Source organism: Trichoplusia ni, chromosome 12, assembly GCF_003590095.1.
Source record: "Trichoplusia ni isolate ovarian cell line Hi5 chromosome 12, tn1, whole genome shotgun sequence".
NCBI classification, from domain to species: domain Eukaryota; kingdom Metazoa; phylum Arthropoda; class Insecta; order Lepidoptera; family Noctuidae; genus Trichoplusia; species Trichoplusia ni.
This window is the reverse complement of record NC_039489.1, coordinates 10,524,738-10,548,846: the sequence shown is the minus strand read 5'-3', so window position 1 is coordinate 10,548,846 and position 24,109 is coordinate 10,524,738. Positions and strand designations below refer to the sequence as shown.

At 36.0% G+C, this 24,109-nt stretch overlaps 1 protein-coding gene across 8 annotated transcripts; it reads right to left on the bottom strand.

Moving 5' to 3' along the window:
- Positions 1-209: 209 nt before the first annotated feature.
- Positions 210-23,668, bottom strand: LOC113499469 (tubulin polyglutamylase TTLL4-like). 8 transcript variants are annotated; one of them, XM_026879963.1, is made up of 16 exons: positions 22,636-23,668; positions 22,064-22,414; positions 20,776-21,040; positions 15,141-15,349; positions 13,337-13,545; positions 12,254-12,331; positions 11,265-11,513; positions 10,672-10,946; positions 9,593-9,800; positions 9,165-9,291; positions 8,670-8,889; positions 8,107-8,256; positions 7,674-7,772; positions 6,796-7,003; positions 6,396-6,463; positions 210-1,930 (listed from the first exon to the last, which is right to left on the bottom strand). In XM_026879963.1, the coding sequence occupies exons 1-16, from the start codon at positions 23,010-23,012 to the stop codon at positions 1,724-1,726; spliced, it is 3,300 nt and encodes a 1,099-aa protein (XP_026735764.1). In that variant the 5' UTR covers positions 23,013-23,668; the 3' UTR covers positions 210-1,723. The 8 variants fall into 8 exon arrangements, with proteins under 8 accessions (XP_026735764.1, XP_026735763.1, XP_026735771.1 ...); XM_026879962.1 differs by having other exon boundaries at positions 22,627-23,664; XM_026879970.1 differs by having other exon boundaries at positions 23,206-23,660.
- Positions 23,669-24,109: the final 441 nt, after the last annotated feature.

Genomic DNA, 24,109 nt, shown 5'->3' with positions numbered 1-24,109 from the left:
GCAGCATTATAATTATGGTACCTTCACATTTTGTAGCTATAGCTCTCCAACACATTTTAATATAAACCAGCATTTTGCTATTCAATACTTGCCCATACAATTGAATAACGCCTTCGTCAATATCCAACACTCCACTACCTGCATTAAACGCTATTCACATTTTTGATTAATTACACATAAAACGTATAAATGCAATAAAACCCAACAAAAACAATGTCACATTCGGTTGTATTTGTCTGAGCGTACAAATTATAGAGTAAAAAATTAAATACAATTTTAAAAAAGAAACGACTTCATATGTATAAAATAATAAAAAAAAAACTACATTCAACGCAGGGTAATCGCAATCAAAATAATGTGACGTGTCAACCGATTTATTGTTACACTGAAAAATAATTTAATAATTACAATAAACTTGGATTTGTGATTCATAAGAAACAACAAATTTTCGCTTTCCAAAAAATACACTCGTAAAATTATGTTTCATAATTGTCAAAGAGATTATTATTAACTTTCATAAAAAGGAATGAAACATGATCGATCTACTTACGAATCGATTATACTTAATAAGATTATATACATCGATTTTTATCGATTCTTTTTTGAACACGACTCGACGACATCACGAGCTCAATACGCGCTAAACTAGCAAACTCTAGGTATACAATGAACACATTGTAATTTGGAAATTACCTAAATTATTTACGTTTAGAATCTCGAGTTTTCTTTTTTTTTAGTTTGTAAGGAAATCAAGTCACTAATTAAAATATATACTATATACACGCAGGTAAAGCTTTTAGAGCAGATCATTGATAGCATTTCAAAATAACTTATCATAACATCATCAGAACCAAAATCCTAAATTCTTTTATTTGTTTACCTGTGCGTACACAGACTGATAGAACATTCACAATAGTTTATTAAAACAAAACTAAAATATTATTTAACACTAAGATTTCTATCAGTCTCGGAATACTGACTAAAATATAGTTTCTGAACGCTTTGGCTATCATGTAGAACTCCAATATTGAGAATGACATGTTGCGGTTCGAATAAATGTTATTCAGTATAGCTACCGCGAATATGTTGCATGAACAATACAATTGTACTGAATAAGCATGTCAGAAATTTTATTTCAATCATCCTAAAACAAATAGGTGATAAGGCTACATTTTCTTACAAATATTTTTATTTTTCTCCACATACAATTTCACCCACTTATGTAGACATTTGAACCATCGAGCCTACACTACAGGTCTCCATCTATTCCTTAAAACAAATATTACGTAAACATTAGCCAACTAAATGCCTACATTTCACGGGTTTACATTAATTTTGAACACCAATATCGTTATCACTCCTGTCTAAACGTTCACACGAAGTTTTACTATATTTATAGATTTTTAAAACTTAATATTTTTTTAGTATTAAATACTTTGAAGGAGTGAAAAGGTCGTGAGCAGGAATGTGATTCGCGTAATATAGAGTCAAGAATGCGATGACAAAGACGGGAGAATTATACATATCAGTCGACAACTCTGAACTGACCGTCGGCCACCAGGCGAGCTCGCGTCGAACACGGAAAAATGATGAGTACGACAAACGCCGTGGGCGACAGGGTCAAAGTTGTCGAATCACATCGGGTTAACGCTAAAACGGCTACTATTACGATAATAATCTTCGAAATAAGCTCGGCATAGCTTTCACTGGGGTCAGTCACTGTTCAATTTGGTGCACGTGGTCGGGGCGCGGCGCTAGAGGGTCCCGGCGGGCGCGGGGCCGGGCGCGGGGCCGGGCGGCGGCGCGCTGGCGGCGCTCGCGGGCTGCTCCAGCGACGCCAGGCTGGGCACGGAGGCGCGCTCCGACGCGGCCGGCGACGGCGCGTCCACATCATTCTGCAACCATCCAACGCGCTCAGCGGCGCCGCCGGCTACCGCCCGGGAAGGTCACCGTTACTCACTCGCATTCCGCGACGCTCGACCCCCGTCTACTGTCTCGGACCTCGCGACCTACGCATCACACGGACCACCAATCTTACATGGCGAAAAATCATATTTTTCGACGATAACTCACTACCATATCAAGTTAAGTATGCATGTAAATTTAATAGGTTTTAATATTAGATTACTAGTCCGTGTTATCGGAAACGCGTAGAGACAGTAGACAGACATCTATAATGCGTCACGAAGACACTAAATTACTGTGCTGCTGATGGTACTGATGAAATAGATGTGAAAACTATGGAAACAAAGAGTCGTGTGACAAAAATATATTTGAAAAAAAAAACTGTCTTACATTGTAATCAAATACAATGAACCAGAATAACTTCTACCTTATATTATTATTTGAATGTTTAGTTGCGAAAGCTCGAAGTGATTTTGGTTAATGTTTGATTATTCAATTTTGAACTACGAGTTAAACCAATGATATGGAAGCAGCATTTGAAAGCCGTTACGATGAAATTAAATGATTAGGTAATATTCTAAATCCATAAAATGATAATTTAGATTAGTTTAATCGCTACAAAACTAGCGAGAGAGACCAATTCTTTGAAAAAGGTGTAGGGTTGTCCATCTGACAATTTGTTTCTGTTTCTTAGTTCAGAAATTGAACATAACGATGGATTTAAAATATATATCAGCCTATGAACAGCACATTTAGCGAGCGACTGGTGCGTAAGGTGATTCCCACTGCAGACAATGACAAGCGGTCCAAAGAGGATTGAAAGCACAGTTTGTTCACATAGAATCATGTGACAACTATTTATTTACAAAAGTTAATTCTATATCATAAGAACACCAAGAATATAAAAAATGATTATGAAAACTTAAATATTGGCAAATCCAAGAAATATTAGTTTATTAATAGTGTTAGTAAATTACTTACCGCAAGCACAAAGCGTTAAGAATTGTAAAAAAGAGTTAGAATCATGCCAGTATGGTGTGTTAAAAAAATGTAAATTATAGCTGTAGCAAGAATAATAATATATACGATAAATACAAATCTGTATACAAAAATATAATAAAAATATACCTTACAACTACCTAATATACTGTGTTTACTTTATTTAAAGAGTCTATAAATTTAGCACCATTATTACAATGAGATGTATCGACTACAAATAATGAATATCGACTTATCGATTAATTTTGGCAAAAATATGTTGACGTACATCACTAGTTGTTTTATGTAAGATCTAGAAATGAGATATCTATACGATTTTGGTACAATTTTACTTAGCTAACGTACCTAATATAAAGTGCGTGAGAAAACCTATGAATGCAATATAAAATATTTATTTAAGTGTTACAGACATAGAAATCTAAATAACAAGGTAATAGAAGTGCCAACGCCGCGTGACCTTGTCGCCACACTGGTGTCCTGGACGACACCAGCGCGCGAACTTACGCTCAGTCGCTCGCGGAACGTCGTCACAGCAAGAACCACTAAAAATGGTGTTTTGCGGGGTTTCTCAGGCTGGAAATTCATCTGCATCGTGTAATAACATAAATAAATAGATAACATTTTATCGGTAAGTGAATTATTGCAGTAATATTGATGTTATTGCAAAATTAAATTTCAAAACATAACCTTCATTATAAACCATATTTATATCGCACCATCCTGCAACAATTGCATTCTTTACTAATCATTGCCTCTGCAGTAAGAAACTTACAGAAATGCACAGTTGTAAAAAGAGAAATGTATAACGAAAAATAATATTTATCAATGCGATCGTATTTGTAGTGGTACGGCCGCACAAAACTGTCGGAAATAGTGATGTGGTTAAGTGCGGACAAATTATCCAAAATGAACATTGTATACGAAAAGTAACAATTTTAATAGTCGTTTGTTTTTGTGAACATATTATTGAATATATTTTTATTTCAGATTCCCACAGGATTGAAATAAATACAAGACAAGTGGATGTCTACCACGGGTAAACGAAATTGGTACCCTACAACTTAGGCCGAATATACACTATGAAATTAGTTGCATGCTTGATAACTTGCCGCCCGCCGCCGCCCGCGCCCCTCTCCATTTTTACGGCTCGGACCGCGCTCGCAACTGAATGTTTCAAAAAGTACGCCTTGCGTTATAGCATAGCATTGAATAAAAATTGCAATTTAAATTTATCCAAATCTCATAAATACCTATTTTTCTATTATGAACGTTTACTAGTCATTGGATACATGAACTGGGCTGCTTTTGTAAGACGACTAAAAAACCACCGTAGGTATATACCAAACCTACCTACCAAGTATTTCCTAATATATTTTTTTTGTCAACCGACAATTAGCGAGTTTTTTTTTTGTAAGTGCATAATATAGAAGAATACAACAAAAAACATTGTCACTCATAATTTCGTCTTTCATTATATCCGTAGTCAATCCCTAGTGTAGTTTACGTAATCACTACGCCTAACGCAAAAAAATGCAATGACTGTGTGAGTTAGTGAATCCATACAACGACAAAGTCAACCTTATTACAATAGATGTACAGCCTAGTGTTGTTTGCTTGGTCTTCTCGATGTTAATGTTTGCGTGATTGCGTAGTTATTTGCTGTGAATGTGTTGAAGCCCCGCCCACCGGCGACATGCGTTTCGATAGATCGCCGCGGTGTATGCCATTTCTATTACCTTGTTATTTAGATTTCTATGGTTACAGAGGTAGTCACTACATCTCTAAATAAATACATGATTTTGACAATGATCGTAGCTTTGGCTAGACATTCTGTGTTTTACATCTACATTAAACATTTAAGTACATAACAATATTTAGTTTTACGTTCAGGACTTACAAAATACCTGCGGGATCAGGGTACCTAGATTATAATTGTAAAAGTATTAATCTATTTCACTTAATACATTAACTATTAAGTCTACCTACTTACATTTTAATCATCACAATACATTATTTATACCTATTCGTATAAATCGTAACATATACATAGAGCACGAATTTATTAAAGAAATATATTTTTCAAGTAAAAAATCTAATAAAAACATCGGCCTCATGCGACTTTTTATTTCTTACATATATATTTATTTACGTAAAAACTTTTTTCATTTGAATCTACGCTAGAGTATTGAGGGTACAGATATACAATCTAGTATAAAATATTTCCTTAGTGTCATAGCATAAAATCTAGCTCTAGAATTGGACATACTGGTAGCACATATAACCTTCTAGCTTCCAACATTGAACCGCTATATTCGTCTATATTGTCTATAGCATCCTTCGTTCGAACACTATTACCAACGAGGTTTGTACACTATTACGGGACGGTTTGTCGTAGCCACACTATTTTGTACTTTTCTCATGTTTCTCTTTTCTACGCACTTACTGTGAGCGACGCTCTTACAACCCAAGTATGCTCTCCTGAGCGCACTTGTCACTTTGCCCTGACAATCAGTCACATCCGACAATTTATTACGAGAACCTATTTTGACATAAGTAAATAAATGCTTGAGAATTGCTTGAGAGGAACTACAATATTAAATGCAGAAAACTTGTAAGTATATTTTGTTTGTGAGGTTTTGAAGATATAAAATGGCCAGCAGAGCAGTAAAAAACAAAATAAGGCAATCAAAACATATTAACATAACTTTGAAATTGAAAATCTGAAGTTAAATCAGAAGAGCAGTTACGCCGACACTCAGAAAATTATAAAAGCTCAAAAGAGTGTTTATATAAAAAGATGAGATATATTTTATGCGAAACGAATCTTAAAGTATTTAACAATAAAATTGTAAATGATATTTAGCGGCTAGAGAAGAAAAGTTCATGCTTAACATTGAAATATTCTCACCACACTAAATCCAGGCTTTGCCTGCAATTCACAACAGTGTTGACTAACATCCTATGTTAACCTAATCATATAATGGCAGTCGGAAAACCGTCTTAAATTATCTTATGGCTAATTATATTAAAATATATAAATAAAATATTTAAATGTATGTTATATAAAATTAAATCTCAAACCAATAACATATACATATATGTAAGTTGTTTTAAGCAGTGTTCACACGTTGGTAACATATTAGACCGTTAACTAATTGTATTCTATACAAGAAGTTGGCAATGATGTTTCGGTATGTGGCTCTAAGGCGTCTTACATAAACGATTGTTGCATTTATTATAGCGGAAGCTTCGTTAATTCTGAAGTTTCTTTCTTAGATAAATTTGGACTGGCGTGTAAATTATTTAAATTACCATAGAAAGAGACATAATCGATCATAACAATTATTTACATTAATGTTAACTTCTTTCGTAAGATTTACCAACACGTGAACATAAAAAACATAAAGGAACCTTCACCAGAACTTAAAGAGAGTGAGTATGAGCGAGATGAAAGCTATAATGTAGTGGAAGACGGCCGAGACTGTTGTTACCTTGAGCGGCACGGGCGGGACCTCCAGGTGGTAGCCGATGTCGCACAGGTTGCGCAGCAGCTCCAGACCTGCGGAGAACGTGAAAAATATTCATAAATAAAACCACGTAAGTGAACGTGAATGGTTAACAAATTGGTACTCGGTGAGGGTACGCCAAAATCAATTATGTTTGAGTTTAATGAGAACCACAAGCATTTGTGTGATCCACAAATGTTAGTCTGGGTGTATTGTGCATTTGAGCAATTGAATGTTTGTGATTAAAAATTCTTAAGGCGGGAGTCGTGCTTTTTTTAACATGTCACAAAAATACCGCTCGCAAACCTTTTAAAAACCAATTAAAAAAATAGTAGTAGTTTTCTTGGCAAGTCCTCAAATTAAATAAAGTCGTGTGTATGTGTACCGGGCTCCCTGTTGTTCCCGTAGCGCGTCTCCCAGGCGTCGAACAGGCGGTTGTAGTATCTGGGGCCGGCCAGGTAGGCCAGGTACTTGTGCGTGTGCGGGCCCGGGAAGATGCGCTGCATGTCGCCCGCCTGCGTCAGCTCGTCCTCCGCCTGGATCAGGTGCCGCACGTCGTCCGACGTCAGCGTCGACAGGATGTCGCGCAGGTACTGAGGGGCGCGGACAGGCGAGGTTACTTATGAACTAAACATCAATACAACAAAGGCGCAGTCGTAGTAAGCTGCAGTTGAAAATAAATCCTACCATTATTATAAATACGAAAGATTGTATGTATGGATGTTTTTTACTCTTTCACGCAAAAACCACTGAACAGATTTAGACGAAACTTGGTACATTAGATAGTTTATACCTGGACTAACACGGGATAGTTTTCACCCCGATTTTATGTTCTTTTAAGTTTATGTTATTTTATGTAGCATCATTTTAATCCTACCACTATTATAAAGGCGAAAGTTTGTAAGCATGGATGTATGGATGTTTGTTACTCTTTCACGTAAAAACTACTGAATGGATTTGAATGAAACTTTACCACAATATAGCTTATACATCAGAATAACACATAGGCTACAATTTTTGAGGTTTCTAATGTAAGGTCGTAAAAAAACACATTTTTTGCGCTTACATTGCAAACGCTGACTGAATCCTACATGATAGATAGAAGGCAGATAGATAGATAGAAGGCAGGTATAAATTATAACTTATATCTTCTAACCACGCGGACGAAGTCGCGGGCAACAGCTAGTTGATACATAAAACTAAATTTTGCTAAGTTAGGCACGGTTTCAATAACATATTATTATGCATAAGAACACAACTCACCATATCACGATCTTCCATGTTAGTGTAGATTATATGTTTGTCTCGCTCTTCTTTTGACAAGTACACTGTGTACAACCGGCTGTCGTACGGTAATCCCGCCTGAAAACACACAGGGTTAACTTTGCAACAGTGCGCTTCATAACTTGGATTGGAAGACCATCCACCACGTTAGGAATGAGATCAGGCGCATGATCAACATTAGAACAATGTTTTCAGGTACAGTTATGCTGAGACATAGTATTTTCTTTTTAACGTTAAATTTAATGGTTTGATGAAGGATGTTTATCAGTATCACCTGACCAGTCGGTTCGACTCGCAAGCCAGATACCACATCAGCTCATAATAATAGACTGATTGGGTCAGAAACTAGACGGGTGATATCAATACGAGACAGTTAGCCATTCATCAAATACTCATAATCTTAACACGTTACCATCTTATGCGGCTTGTCCTTGGACAGCATCTCGAGGTTGGTCTTGACGGGCACCTGGAACTGCGCGATGTTGAGCACGGTGGTGACGAGCGGGCCCTTCACGTGGATGTCCAGCGGCGACGCGCTGTGCAGGCTGGGGGAGATGTTCACCTGCGGAGGGGGAGGGGATTTATATTATTTGAAGTAAATTTGTAAACTGATTGCATTATAGTCAATAGCAAAGGTAGATTCTCAAAATTACAGGTAGATTATCGAAGAGTTCGCATCGGAACTGAGTGGCGTCGTCGTAGTCATTGAAAAAATTGGTACCAGTCAGAACATGCATGCGAAAAAAATAGTTGTGACGCGAACTCCGTTAATTCGTATTAAAATGCTGGTTCTGATCAAATACTACTACTTTGGCTGTACGTCAAAAAAACAGGCAATTGACTAAACCGGGAGCAACAGAGTTAAAACATGTCTTCATACCCAGTCAATGGACGATTAACATATCCCATTTGTTGAGGTTTCACACAAAAATTTGACATATCATCAAAGATTCAGTGATCAAAATCGCACTTTACCTCCAACAACCAAGGCTTCAGATCTTCATCTAACAGCACATCGATCCCGAACAGCTCGTAACAGTTGTATCTGGATGTGATGTTAGCCTTGGTGAGCGAGCTGATGCTGGCCTCGCCCGATATGATGGTCTTGATGACGAGATCCTTCATCGCGTCCCACAGCTGGTCCGTGTCGACGCGCTTCTCCGACTTCAAGTATTGGAATAGGGTTTGAAGTGTCCTGGAATTTTAAATTAATTGATTCTATATACTGGCTGTTAAAGTATTAAATAATGCTTGTTTAGCGTTTCTCTACTTACGCTTTCAGATTTATCTTTAGCCCAATAGATAACATGTCAATGTTTGTATCACTAAATTGTTCACGGTGGAATATCGTATTTAGTCTATAATTTATTCGTTTCTTTACTTAAATTTGTCGCATTTGGTGTATTTAATGTAAAAAAATAATAAATTGTGAGGAAATTAAATGTGCAAGAATATTTCAATGATACTTACCATTTATGTCCTTCGCATGCAGCAAAGTCTTCATTAGGAGTGTAATTCTTAGATAATCTATTAATTGAGTAATTCGTCAGGTGCATATATCTATCGTTCAATGACGCCAGCTCGTCATTGTACTTTACTGTAATTAAATAATAAGCATGATAAGAAAGTAAAACAAAAAGACACAATCAATTGTGGCTAGCTCCCTTTCTGTTTTTGAGAGCAACAAGCTGAAACCAGTGTCTACTTCAATAAGTAATTGTATCAAGACATCTGTGTTTGAGTTGATATACCATACAGCAGCGCTGTAAAGCAGCCCATTGTATCAATTGCACTACAAGAAATGCGCCAGCAATTTCGCACATTTCGAAGTCACGTTACTACGACAAGATAGGTACACATGGTATGGCAGTTTTTACTAGTAATAAAACTATAATCACCTGAGGCAAACCTGGCCAGCCCGTCTTTATACAGATATATCCTGAGCGGATGCACCGACGTGACCAGTACGTACAGTCTGAGATCGAACTTGTTGCCGTTGATGAGGTAGGGTTTGGATACGTAGCGCTGTACCACTACGGGTCGCTTCTTAGGTATTTGGGTCCATTTTGATACTACCTTTATGCCTGTCCCGCGAGCCGACGCCGGCTGAAAACATTATAGTACATAGATTAGAACAATGTTATTACATTTAGAGTTTTAGTCATCTTTTTAATTATATATCTGCCAATAAAATTTCATTTATGTGATATTTTTCACTTTGTCAAGAAGAAATATGTAACGATTTTACATGCTTAGGACCGAAATGACAATTTTTTATCACGTAGTTTTGAGCTACGTTGAATGTTTTAGTCCCAAATATATTCTTTTAGTATTTTACATAAAACAACAACGAAAAAACAGGAGCTAAGAAATGTTATTCCACGTGTCAGATATTTAAATTGAATCACTACAATTACGTGTTGTATATCATGTAAACCTGAAAAACCCTGTTTTTTCAGTGATATTGCCCTTGATATATTTGATTGTTTATTTAAATCTGTGTATATTTATGCACCCCTAATCTTTAAATCGTCTAGACACACGTAAATAAAAACGAGACATTGACATTCTTTGGGTTCGTAAATTATTTACGTCGTAAATGTCGATTTGTATATGAATTGTAGATGTGGCATTGGCATTGGGTTATGATCGATTTTTGTATATATTTGAACGTAAGCTACTGCTAGGTGAAAAAATGTTCATACGGAATGAATTAATTTTGATTCCCCTAGATAAAACCTTGATTCCTGGTTTCACGATTTCCTTCCTTATTTACAGTATTTTTTATTCAAACCTACCCATTCAGTGTGCGACTTATTGCAAGTTCGATACACGCGTAAGATAAGCATGTGTGATCCATGAATGCTTGTCCTTAGTAAGTAAAACCCCCCGCGACGCAAGGACTAAATTCATTAATGCGGAGGTCAAAATAAAATAGTTAAAACCAAATACTAGAATACAGTAACCTACGACATACCGGTTTAATAATCCACCGTTCATTATTAGCGGCATACTTCTCCCAGTCGTGTTTAAGGAGCTTCATGTCATGAGGCAGTACATACGTCTTGGGCATAATACCGAACTCGGCAACACCATACTTTGACACCAGCTTCTGTAGATTCCTCCATAATCTGTCTTTTCTGCCGATTTGAAAAGTGCCCGGGAAGTGATTCATCTTCTGCCCGTCTTTTATCGCTCTAAACATTATTGATTTCATATGTTTGCCCCATATGCCTATCCATTCTATTGTTTCTGTGGAAAATAAATGATATAATATTAGAGACAGCTTCTGTGTTTAAATTTATATAGTGTGGAGGTGATATTAGGCAAAGGTTTCCGTATTCAAATTGCTAGTGTGGATTTTGATGTATTATTACTTCTGATACAGAAGCAAGTATAAAATATAAAAGAAGTAAATTATAGTTCATTTAAATTACATCAAATCTTAGATCTAATTAATATACTGATTTCACCAGCAACCTACAAAAGAAGAACGTTTAAAAATGAAGTTAAGAGAAACGGAGTGAAGATCCTTCTTTCGTAAAATATCTTAGTTATTCAAGTTCTTACCTTCTTGCGGACATTCAGCAGTATCACACTCGCTCTTAACTAATCTAAATCCAGAGTTCGTCAACGTTTTCTTAACAACTATAGGCGTGATGGCAGTGAGTTTCCATTTGAGGTGCTTCTGTATCGGTAGGGGTATCTTCAGGATGGGCGTGTCTTCGTGGCCAACGAACTTTAGGTATGGAGGCACGCGGGGAAACAGAGATACACGGAGACAACTTGTTATTGATTCCGGAAGGCAGAGTGGAGATTCTGAAAGGAGAAAAAGTTAAAAGGTATAGTAATGAATAATGGCTAAAATGTTGAAATTGAAATATTTGAATATGATTCTATAGAACGTAACATTTCAAGTAATGGGACAGTGTGAAGTGTTAACTATGTGCAACAATTTGAATTCTAAGTTATTATAATTCTAAGTAATTTCAATATAAAATTATTGAGGTAAAAACGGAACATAAGTAAAAAATGGTAAGAGAAATTAGATGACATATAATTAATGATTGAAAGTAAATAACTTATAATTGTCGAAATTAGTAGAGAAAATAGCTCCGTTCTATAACCATATGCACGATGACGATGGCATGATGTTAAATGAATCTAAAGGAAATGCGTAAGGCATATGAATAAAAATGATAAATAAATATTTACAACAAATAAAATGACGATAAATTGAATCAGTGCCAGGACATAAAAAATAAAAAAACAATATCATCGTACTACGCATTCTGCAGTCCATAATCTACGTTACAAAAGTGAAGAAAACATGTCTACAAAACGCTACCAAACTAGACATAATAAATAACAAAGAAAAACCGAAAATTGAAACGCAAACGACACATTAATATAGCTTTCAAACAACTTTTTTAACTTGTTGAAGTTACATTATATTAATTCCAGTTATTGCCGTATAGCGTGCGTCCACGTTTCATAGCATAATTTTCTTAGCAACACGATTTACAAGATAAAATGCGAAATACAAGTGGGGGGCTTGCCTTTGCGTGACGGCATTGATTTGAACGGGCTCGTCGTGTGCAAAGCTGTCAAAAACATTTGCTCCTTGCTCATTTTATCTGTAAACAACGTTGAATGCGTTGATAGATTGTCGACGTAATCCAAGCATTTGTAGTACAATGCTTTTGACTCGTTTGACTGATAGTCGCTTGTTCGTATGTATATATACGTTTTCAAGTTCTTGAGAAATGCGATTCATGTCTGTTCATTCTGAACTTCTGTATAGTTCTTTAAATAGTTCGTATGCAAAGTTTATTGGAGTCGAGCAAACCTTTATCTATCTGTGTACAATTTGTAGTAATATCACTAGCTACGTCGTGATCAATGAAATAGATACCGTGTTGTGGGTGGTAGTTGCAAATAATAATAATAAATAATAAATAAATGCAGACAACATCACATACATTGTTCTGAATCCAAAGTAAGTTGCTAAAGCACTTGTGTTATGGAATTCAGATACAACGAAGGTACCACAAACACCCAGACCCGAGACAATGTAGAAATGTGAATTTTTACATTGACCCGACCGGGGATCGAACCCGGGACCTCAGAGCTAGCGACACCTTGAAACCGGTGCGTACGCCACTCGACCACGGAGGTCGTCAATACTACGGTGCAACCGTTTCGAAGCAACGATAACCTTATAGTTTCCATTGCAGATTTTATGGTAATTTAAACTAAATCTATTGAGATTTAAATTTCGGCGAAGCAGTGAAATCTGTGCTTACTACTTTACCAAACTTGACTGTCAGACTTACTGCTTAGATTTGATAACAAAAAAACTGTACTTCCGTTTCGCGCTTTCAGAAGTTAATTGTTCTAAAAGGATGAAGTACATGACCAAGATCGACAATAATTGAATTGACTGCTAGTCTCTACTGTCAACATCTACCCTATTTTCACCCAATTGAGACCAAAGGAATACTCTAATTTTAAAAAAGCGAATCCCGCACTAAGTAACTTAATACTCGTAAGACTCAGGAAAAGCATTCGTGGATCATCAATCGTTTGGACGTGGAGACCGCTTGCCTATATTATGTGCAGTCATGTATAACCAGTACTACCTTTAGAAGCAGCCTTCTTCGGCGTAACCACGGTTCCATTGAGCTTGGTTGACAGCTTAGTAACGAGAGCGACCTCCGCCTTTTCGTCGTCCTTCTTGAGCTGGTTGGGCAGCGCCGGCTTGTCCCCCTGTATCTCTGCTAACGCCGCGTCCGTTTCCATCTGCCACGAGTCTGTAAGTGTGTCTGGTGATGGTGATCTACTGTGTGCGCTGTGAAAATTATAAAACATAATGTTTTTGTATGTGTATTTTTGGGCATGTCTAAAAATCCCGCGTTTTAGCTTTTATAAGAAGACTCAGAAAAGCAATGAGGTTATTATTGTTAGGTTTAAAGTCGTGCTTATTGGATAATACCTCAAAAAACTGACCAAAGCCACAGAGGGAAACAATATGTTTAACAATACTCCATATTTTGCATTAGCTCAATATGGATGGACTATTTTTTAATTTTAATAGAAAAGCAATTGAAAAGTCGTACTTCCGTCGTTAGTATTTAACTTACATCGGATAACAATAGGTAGTAACAGTAATCAAGAAAAAATCTTACTTATATCAGAAAGATAATGCATTTACATCTATAAGTACTAAAACAATGCCTAAAGTCGTGTACGATAAAATATCTTAGCACGGAGCATTAACCTCAGGAAAGAATGTCGTAGCCGCATTGCGGGGAACTCATTAATACAGGAAACAAAATTGCCGCGAAAAGGAACAAAACTGCAATAAATTGTAAAAGGACTCGTAGAAGTATGGCAAGTTATTTAATCTGTATTGAAACAGTAATTTGAAAACTTTGGTAATTGCTTTAAAAGCAAACTTTGTCGCTCAAAAAAGGATGGCTTTTACTTGGAAGTTAATGTTAGAAATATATCTGATGGAAAAAAATATTGATATCGACAACTTCCTGTCGGCTAAAACATCGCATTATACAAATCGAAACGTTACATTTATGTTAAGACCGACAAAGTAGATTATGTAGCCTAAAATCTATAATTCTGTAAAAACAAAAAACTATCTGCACCGAATGTAGGCGTTTTCTTAATCTCAACAACAACTGATTATATTATAATTCAAGGATATCTGGCACAAAAACAGATTACAAAAAAAAATAAAGTGAAAGAATTTACGGAACAATTTAAACTCGCTCTTGAGATGCTTGAGCGATTGTATTTATAAGAGCATTGAAACAGGTATGATTATTTTAAGATTCGAGTATGGTTCCGATCATCTCGCTTCCTATAAAATCTTGAAGTAGAACTGATTGTGGAAGCGAGACGTCACTATACAATGCTGTTACGCCCTGTCTCATTTTAACAATTAAATACAGCAGCGATGTGTTAAGAGCTTTTGGTATATGGCTCTGTATAACACTCGTCTGCTTTATTAGTAATATAGCACGTGAGTTTTTAAAATAAATCTTTTTTGAGAACGTACCTACTGCTTATAATTAGATTAATTGTAAATGCTACCAGTACAAACTAAGAAAATAGGTATTTAACTGGCTTCCTGAACAAAAGTCGGATTTTCATCAAAAAAAGGGACACAATCCAGGACTCGTTTTCAAGCAATCATGTTTTTGTCAAACAAAATAAATTAAACCATAAAAAAAAGAATAAATAGTTTATAAATTTGGACTCTAGTCGCGCCTTTCCAACCACGATCCCGTTTTCAGAATTACACAACCAGTAAAAATATACATAAATAGCTAACTCACCTGACACAATACGTAATACAAAAACTATATCATTATCCAACATACTATATTAATCATAGTTATTATCAATCGTTATCAGTATAATACTCACTCTTCAGCCTCTAACTCGAGTAGGCAGCAATCGGTCTTGCTTCCGGTCTTCATCTTAGCGACTTTGGACTTCGGTTTTACCTTCTTTTTGGTCTTAACAGCTTTTTTCGCAACTGGTATGTTGGTGATCGAGCTCACTGGGAGAGCCGGGCTCACCGCTGGGCAGGTGGGCGTGGGCGTGTCTTGGCGTGACTGCATAGGGAAAGGTAGCTTTAAAATAAAAAATTACATATTTTGTTTATCCTTACGAGTTGTAAAGTTGACCTAGGGAAGACTCCCGCATATACATATAAGATAAGTAAATTTTCATAATGTAGTTCATAATGCTAGAGGTTGCATTTTTTATACTAGTAAGTGTTATGTTATTATGTGTTAGAGATATAATAGTTTTTGCCAGTGGCTTCGCCCGTGTGGATGTTAAGCTACCTCCATATCGAAGCATGCTGCACAACCGTGGGACAGTATCAAGTTTCCTAAATACAGATGGTCTTAACTGCAATCTTTACCAGTTACGAGTTCGCATAATATACAATTGAGAAATCGTAAAGCCCCTCTAATTCTGAAACGCATTAATTTCAAGAATTCTACAAACGATCCAAACGCGCACATGCTGTGACATATACTAATATTCAGGAAATCTAAAGCGTCTGAATTCCCAAATTCTGGCGCGGTAAAATGTACAGAATTTTTCTTTTCGAAAGTACGTAGGCCGGTCGGTATAAATAAATGGGACGGAACATTGTACCTATTGAATATTTTATTTATGCGGAACACATGCGTAGACTACTTTGGGCCTGTTCTTATTGAACCAAAGAGTTTTTAAATGGCTTACTAGGTCAAGGAGGTAATATACATATAGGCTTAATCAATCGACGCGGAAACTTCATCCCTACTTGATGCGAAAATAGAACCCGATTAGGATAATTTCATACGTAATTTCATGCTATCTTGCTCACACCTACTACTATAAAGCAAGAACGAGTGAGAGAAAGCTAGGTCATGCGTCAAGTTACCCAGTAAAGCCTGTTATGTTTTCACGGCTTAACCGGTGAACCGATTTGATGGAATTAGCTGTGGAGCTTGACCTAGGGTCAGTTATTTATACTACGATGATTTATTTTTATAAATATGTAAGGGGTTAAACGCTCTATAAAGCTTTTTGCTCTATAAAGCAAATATAACGTTGTCTCGTTAGTATAGCACCACGTCATTTAAAATAACAAGCGTTAGTTAAAAAAAGTTCGCGCTAATTTTTTAACTAAGATATGTAGCGGGGGAATTTATAGGATCGCTTGTATTATGATATCCTAAATACGCAGCCGTTGTAAGAACAGATCTTTATTAAGGCACTTGACTGCGAGTCGCTTAAAGGCTCAAGCAGTCTTTCTTTGCCTTCAATTGTCTTCAAATAACTGTGAACTTTTTAAACAAGTAGATAAGATTCAAATCTATCTATAATATAAAGAAGCTGCCTTTGTTATATCCTTGTAAATTGACCCATAGCGGAATCGCAGCCTTATACTGACCAGAATCCAAACATTATTTCGGCCAATGGTAGTCTAAATAACTATAGAGCAATGACGAAATCTCTCTAATACTAAATTCGTGATGATTCAGATAAAAGACATTTCAATGAGAGTATTGGCTCACGCTAAATCGATGAAAACTTATCTTTCGACGCGTATTTTGTCGTAACCGTCATTACTAAGACTGGGTAGTTAGGTGGGCTCAGGTTCCCTTGAGTAATAGTTAAGTTAAATATCCGTGGTTTTGTATATAAGGTATATAGACAGTCGCAGTACATAACATAGTATTCAGGGGAATTTGCTAAATTGATAACTGAAAGATGATACAAACATTTAAGGCATACGCAGTATACACAGTAACAATACACTTCATTTAATTTTCCATGATAAAATGAAATTTACTGAATGCAGAGAATTTTGCCGCACATTTTCTAACGAGACTGCAGTGCCAATAAAAAGATTTGGCACCTTTAGAATTCTAAAGAAACACAGCATATCGATATAAAACAATGATTCAAAAAGTGAATAAGGGAAGACCATCATTTTTATAACCAATCACCGTTATTTTATTATGTCAAGTCAAGAGAATATTTAGTCAGGTCAATCATATTATCATTTTGCGCAAGATTATCAATGTGTTCAGTCATAACAAGGTAGTAGTTCGTTTTTATTTTTTTAAACAAATTATGTTGATTTATCTTTTCATTAGCACAGTAGAATTAAGGTGAGGGGATCATCGAAAGGGCGATCTATAATAAAATACATATATCATACATTATAACTAGGTTTATTAGTTTCAGTCGTTAATAGTTTGGTATTAGCTTATAGAAATTAGCATTTTAACACTCCTGCAAGTAGGTCAACAGAAATAAATAGAGGATTTACCGGCACCGGCACTCTCCAGTACTCTCGCAATTCGTTTTGGCAAGCATCACTAGCGATCTCAAAAACACACACTTATTGTAATTTCTTTACGGTTCAAGCGAACGGTTCGCTTTCAAATATAACCGTACGAAACATGTCAAGGTTGGAGATACAAATGTCAACTTTCTTCCAAAAAAACAAAAGAATCTACGACATGCTTAACGAGAATTTTGATACCACTTGTACTGTTACAAAATCGAGTTAATTGATGAATAATCAAGTGCAAATCGACGGGAGATGGAAACGGCACGGTAGTAACAGTGATAATGCATCGTATTGACATTTTGTACACTTTTGGCATGCAGCCAGGTCGCGTGAACCGATGCCACAATAAAATCTAAAGTGTACAGAATTAAACAGACAATAAAACAAGGCAAGACGAGATGTAACCAGTAATGATATAGCGCTCGACACCTACGCTGCAACGCGGCAACAATTTTCTGCCCGTATAATGTAATTAATGAGTGAAAACAAATACTTTGCTGTGTTACGCGCCCAATTGACTTAGTAAGTTTAGCTCTATAAATAGAAAACATCGATAATAATAGTTTTACTAATTTTTGCCGTATTAACGCGATAAATTTCTGCAGACAATCAGGCTCCAATTTTGTACCTCTTTAATCAAACATTTAACATAAATTATGCAAATCGTTTGCACGCTGTCCGTTGACATTGTAAAAACAATTGATCTTGATTATAGACTTAAAAGGCACATAAAATTTATTTGAACAGATGTTCTTTTTTTATAAAATAAACCATGCTTTTTACTTTTTGATTACACTAATAACTTACATGGTGAGAAAACTTCTTCCAAACTTTTCCTACGAAGCCCATGTTTAAAAGCACGCGTGGTTAGGCCGAAACAGAGTCACTCACTACTCACTACAATACACTAGACACTGCGATCCCGAAACGTAAGTTATTGCATGACACACTGGCTTGTTCACCTCTTGCATAACACTGAAACTATTGTACACGTCATATAATTAAAAAAAAACTTAGCCGTTCAACCGAAAATATCTTAGAGAAAATATTCCACAATTTCCGTGAAGACGGCGTAATGTAAACAAGTGTTTGAAGTTTGAGCGATGTGGGGCAATGCTCGTAAATTTATTTTATTGCCGGATTCCCATAATTATGATATTTGATTTTATTCATTGTTTTACATGATGTTAACGATAAAAAGTGACGGTTATTGTGATTGGCGATTTATTATTATTTAATGTCAAAATGTTTGCTTGATATTAGAGAGAAAGTATTTTCATGACACAATTAGGTCGGTATTGGTAATATGTTTCATGCACGTGTTCGGAAAACTGTATATGTACCGTTAGGAGCGATCGCGAATACCGTGTTATCTGTATTGAGATCTTCGCTCAACCTTTCAATCGTATTTTAGCTTTAAGGGTTAACGTGCAAATACCACGTGCGGCCCAATATAAGAATGCCGACGAACTCGCGAAATGAACCACGGAAAAGCGCTTCTTTGACACATTTCCAAGACAATTCTAGTTTGAACACGGAGAATTTATACCACGTGGATATTAGAACGTCGTACAGTATATATTATCATGGAGGAATTTTGCACATGAGTCATAGCAAAGAAATAACATCCGAGACCTTAATCACTTAGACGAATATAGATCGTGTTTCAAAGAGATGATAGATGTACCGATACGGAGTATTTTCTATTGTTCAGACTTCTTCAGTCATAAGTGAAAAGAACTGGTTTGTTCACGCTACAGTTTTAATACAAATGGTAGCTATATTTAGATATTTATTGCTCAATCACAATGAGCCTTCGCCACGAACTTCGTAACTAAGAGTTATTTCGATGGCTGACTGAAACTTTCATAATGTTTCGGTTTTATGCTTAACAATATTAATGTCAGCTACTAATTCGTTTTAAAACAACCTTTTTATGACGAGTTTTTTTGTTTTGGGTTTCCTGATGAATTAGAGCCGAATTTCGCAAAAATAACACCTTGTTATGCAAATACCATACGCGTTAAAGTATTGAGAGATAATCGTGAAAATAATAGATTCTGTTTCCAGTACTATTCTCGTTTTGCAATGAAAATAATCATAATTAACAAGTTTCAAGTAAATTAATGTTTATGTAAGATTTTAACGTAATTGCCGGTACTAAATTTGCATAGACATGCGTGTTACCCGGTAAAGAAGGGGCTTGGGGCTTGATAATAATTCTCGTGATATAACTTTTTTTAATTACAGCACTGGTTGTTCTGCAGGGTAAGTCAGGCAGGTCTAGTTTACTTTTCTGTTGAAGGCAGTAATAGTTTACAAATACATTGAAAACGACATAATATCCTTCTAAAGTTCGAAAGTTGATTGTGGAAGGGAGACTGCGTATTGCCGACACTTTTAGACATCTAATACAATCTTACTTTAGTTCGTGGTAGTCCATCAGTACGAGATCCAATTACTTTTCCATCAAACATCGTATTTTTCATAACACATGCCTCCATTGACAAGAATTGAGCACGTTTACTCAAACACAACCGAATACGTTTAATACTTTTTAAGTAAGACCTTATCAATAAGTAGTGCGTAGTAATGTTTACATACATACATCTCGATCGCCAACACGAATTAAATAATATTGACGCGTTGGACTACGCGGAAATGACGGATAGAATATATTTATATTTCAATGAAACGCGTAATTTTCTTGAAAATGTTCCGTGGGCGAAAACGGGAACGTATTCATGATACGTTAGATACGTAATATATTTACGGTGTTGTCATAAAATCCTATGATATCATCATATCAGTTTAATATGACCATCATCTGTGGTGACTGTGGTACTACTGGCATAGATTATCAGCACTTTACCCAGCTATAGCGAAGCCAAACCGGAAGAGTAATCATATTGGCAGGCTATATATCGGTTTTTGTATCTTAGTGGAGTAATAATCATTTTTTATTTAATTATTAAGCAATTTAACTCAGACGAGTCCCACCTAATCTTGATTTTATCTTCAAACCTAGCCTTTTCTCAAATTATATTGTGATTGCCTTTTAGTGGTTTATCAGCCCAGGTTTATCAAATTATTTTCTAATTTATATACAAATTGTGATACTTTCATGTCCCAATGCGGCATTGCAATTTTAATTAAAAACAACAGCAAAGCAGAGCATAATGACAAAAATACATCACTCACCACATCCATCATTGGTTCCAGATTAACAGTATCGCTATTAATGGCTGTAGTCCTCAACAAATGCATGTCATGTCTGTCATCCTTCATAACAATGACTTGATCTTTACAGATACATCGAGTGTGCTTGCTAGACGGACTGTTGGGACTCTTTGCTGGACTTTTACATACATTATGGCTAAGACTTGCGATTGCTGATCCATATGAGTATCCAATACCAGAGTTGTCTTTAGCACGCTTCATGTTGCTTGATAAGTAGGAAAGGCGGCTAGAAATGAAAAAATAATTATAATTTAAAATTAAATGTTATTATATATTCCATCTTATTTCAGGTGGGCTTTTGGGCTGTATAGTTTTACTTATGAACATAAAATACATTACAGTTTTGTGTGTTACATTTTCTCTTTTTTATAATGAAATAAGCTATTATACCATCTTGTGTATGGTACTATGTGTTTGTTATTCTTAATTATCCATCATTTACTAAATTTCTGTATCAGTTTCAAAGAGTCTTCTATAAAACAAAATATTTTATCTATTACAGCAAATTCTTATCTGGTAAGGAAATCAAGGACTGTGCCTCTTTGTTTATTTTATAAGAGCATAATTATGTCACAATGTAATTAAAAAGTGACCTTTCATAAGAGGTCAAATATTTAATTGGTTAGAGTTAATTCATTAATTTAATATTTTACCATTTCATACTTCCCAATTTTGTTCTTTTTTTGTTATTCTTTATGTCAAATTATATTATGTAATATGTCAAAATAAAATGACAAAGAAAATATTGCTGACCTGCAGCCAACTCGATTTCAATATGTTACCAAACAATAATTAACATTAAAACTACAAACTTACACACAGCACTAAGATAACTGATGTTATAAATAAATATTACAATATTAATAAATTTCACATACATGAATATAGAACATGTAATAGATAAATGAGTAATGTTTTAGTCATGTGAGCATGTGTATAACCTAAAAAAACAATAAAGTCGATTATAAACAATCACTTCCTCATTGCTTTTTTAAATTGATAACCAGTTTAAACCAAATTTCAATGTACCAAAGGCTTTCACTGTCTCCCAATATCCTGCTGTTTCCATTTGAATAATAAACAGCTTTTTATCATGCACAATAGCTTCATTACAGTGTACAACAAAATTATTCAATAAAGCAGTGAATTACTCTATTACATGCTAAATAAAATGTTTATTTAGGAAAATTTATGTTTTGAACTTTGATTAAATTAGATATAGATATTGATAACATGTAGAGCAACTTACTTGTCATATCCTGGTATTGGAGATCCTAAATTGAAAGTGCCATATAAGTTGTCTGACTCACTGGACGCTCTTTGTCTTCTGCGACCTTCTACGGTAGTTTTATTCTCTGGGTGCGCTCTATTCTTAGGTTTCTTTAATATACCGTGGAGTGGAGAGCTAGGTAAAGGGTTGTTGAGTATTGATTTCAAAGGTTGTTTTGCTGCATGTATGTCCATCATCTCATGGTCAACTTTTTCCAGTAATTCTTCTACTTTGGGCAAACGGTCATCTACTTTAGTGTTGGATAAGGTTGTAACTAGCATATGTCTGGTAGGGCTTGTTCTGTAGAATTTTGATCTTCCTGGCTGGTAACTGTGGAGAGCAGGAAAATTCTAATGTTGACATAGGACATTGACAACTTACACATTATAATATGGTTTCAAAGCCTGAATTCACATTAAACTTAATTCTAAGGAAAACTATACACGAAAGTTGAGATAAACAAAGAGTACGCGAGGAGAAGAGGTTAGGTAACGGAGCGCTGCCCGAGCGCATCTGTGTTTAGGTTATGTTTATAAGCTTACCCTTGGTACCTGTCCTGTTCGTGGGCCATGACGTAATCGCCGTTCTCGGCGGCAGGCAGCGAGCACTCGTGTCGGAACCTGGTGTTTATGTAGTGCGGCTCGCTGTTGTTCAGTGTGAAGTGGCTCTTGTTGGGCAGGGCTCGATGATGACGAGAGTTACCATCCGCGTAGCGGTTCGCCTCGCGACTCACATCCTCGTACGGCGAGCGGTCCACGCCTTCGCTGCGGCAGCGGCGCCGCAGTATGCGCGCTGGCTCCCGACCAGACCAATCCAGCACAGACCCCAAGGGATCGCACGCGTCGAACCCGGCTTCGTAGCTTGGGCACGCTCGCCTACTATCCATATCCGACCCGCCTAATCGCGACGCATCGTCGAATGTCCACATTGATTGCGCACCAGGAATTTCACTATTGCACTGCTAATTTTACAGAGAACCACTGAAACATGAACTTATATCGGCTTCGACGAGGCCAGGCGGCGACAGGTGACAGATCGCCATTCGGCAACCGCGATACGTGCCAGGACTCCCGCCAAAATTGAAAGAAAATTACGTTCTTTTTATAAATAAATTAGCAAACCTTCAAGAAGAGATGCTCCTTGACATATTACGCATTGGCACAGTCAAACACCCCGCACCGTTAATTTAATAATGCTCGTAGTAATGGCGATTGTGCTACACTCAATTCAACTTTTTTTTCGTTATTGTTTACATGTTTCAGTAAACAAAAACGTTGCTCCTGAGATATTTGTACGCTTTATCTTTAATTTTGAATATTGCCAAACTCGACTTCTCGGTTATTGATTTATGAAAGACATATTGAAAAGAAATTGTAAAACACTGATCAAAATATTTTTTACTACATAATTATAGCTTGACTAGTAAAAATCGTCGCTTCATGGTTTGCCTATTTCTATTGTCACTTTCTCATACAGCTCTCTCTTCGTGTGCGAGACCGAGAGATCCGATTAGTTCGGGAGCTCTCCGCAAGTACATTTTAGGTCGTTCGGTTGGTAAAAACGAGGTTTCATTGAAGAATTTTGGTGGATTGAGAAGTTGTAATCTTCATGAGTATTTTTAATTTTATGAAACTCACTTCGAATTTGATAAAAAATAATAAAAACCTCTAAAAAAAAACCCATATTTGTTTATAGTACCAAAGGGCAAATTTAAACGAATTTATCTTAAAAGATATTTCATCGGCGTCTGTTCACAATTTAAAGAGAGTTTTCTGTTTCTACATTCATCGATATGAGTGATAAATGATGATATAAATTATATACGTCGTATTATTTAAGCATATTACGGTGGTTTTACGAGATATCGATATTACAGAATTTTAATAAATTTAAATTATTATAATACCTTAATGACATACGTATACCTTCAGGCTCCATTATACCTCAGAGCGTAACTCTACCTATTTTATTATTTTATGCCTTTCTGAACTGGCAGTAAAAACTAAAAACCTATGATAATAACAG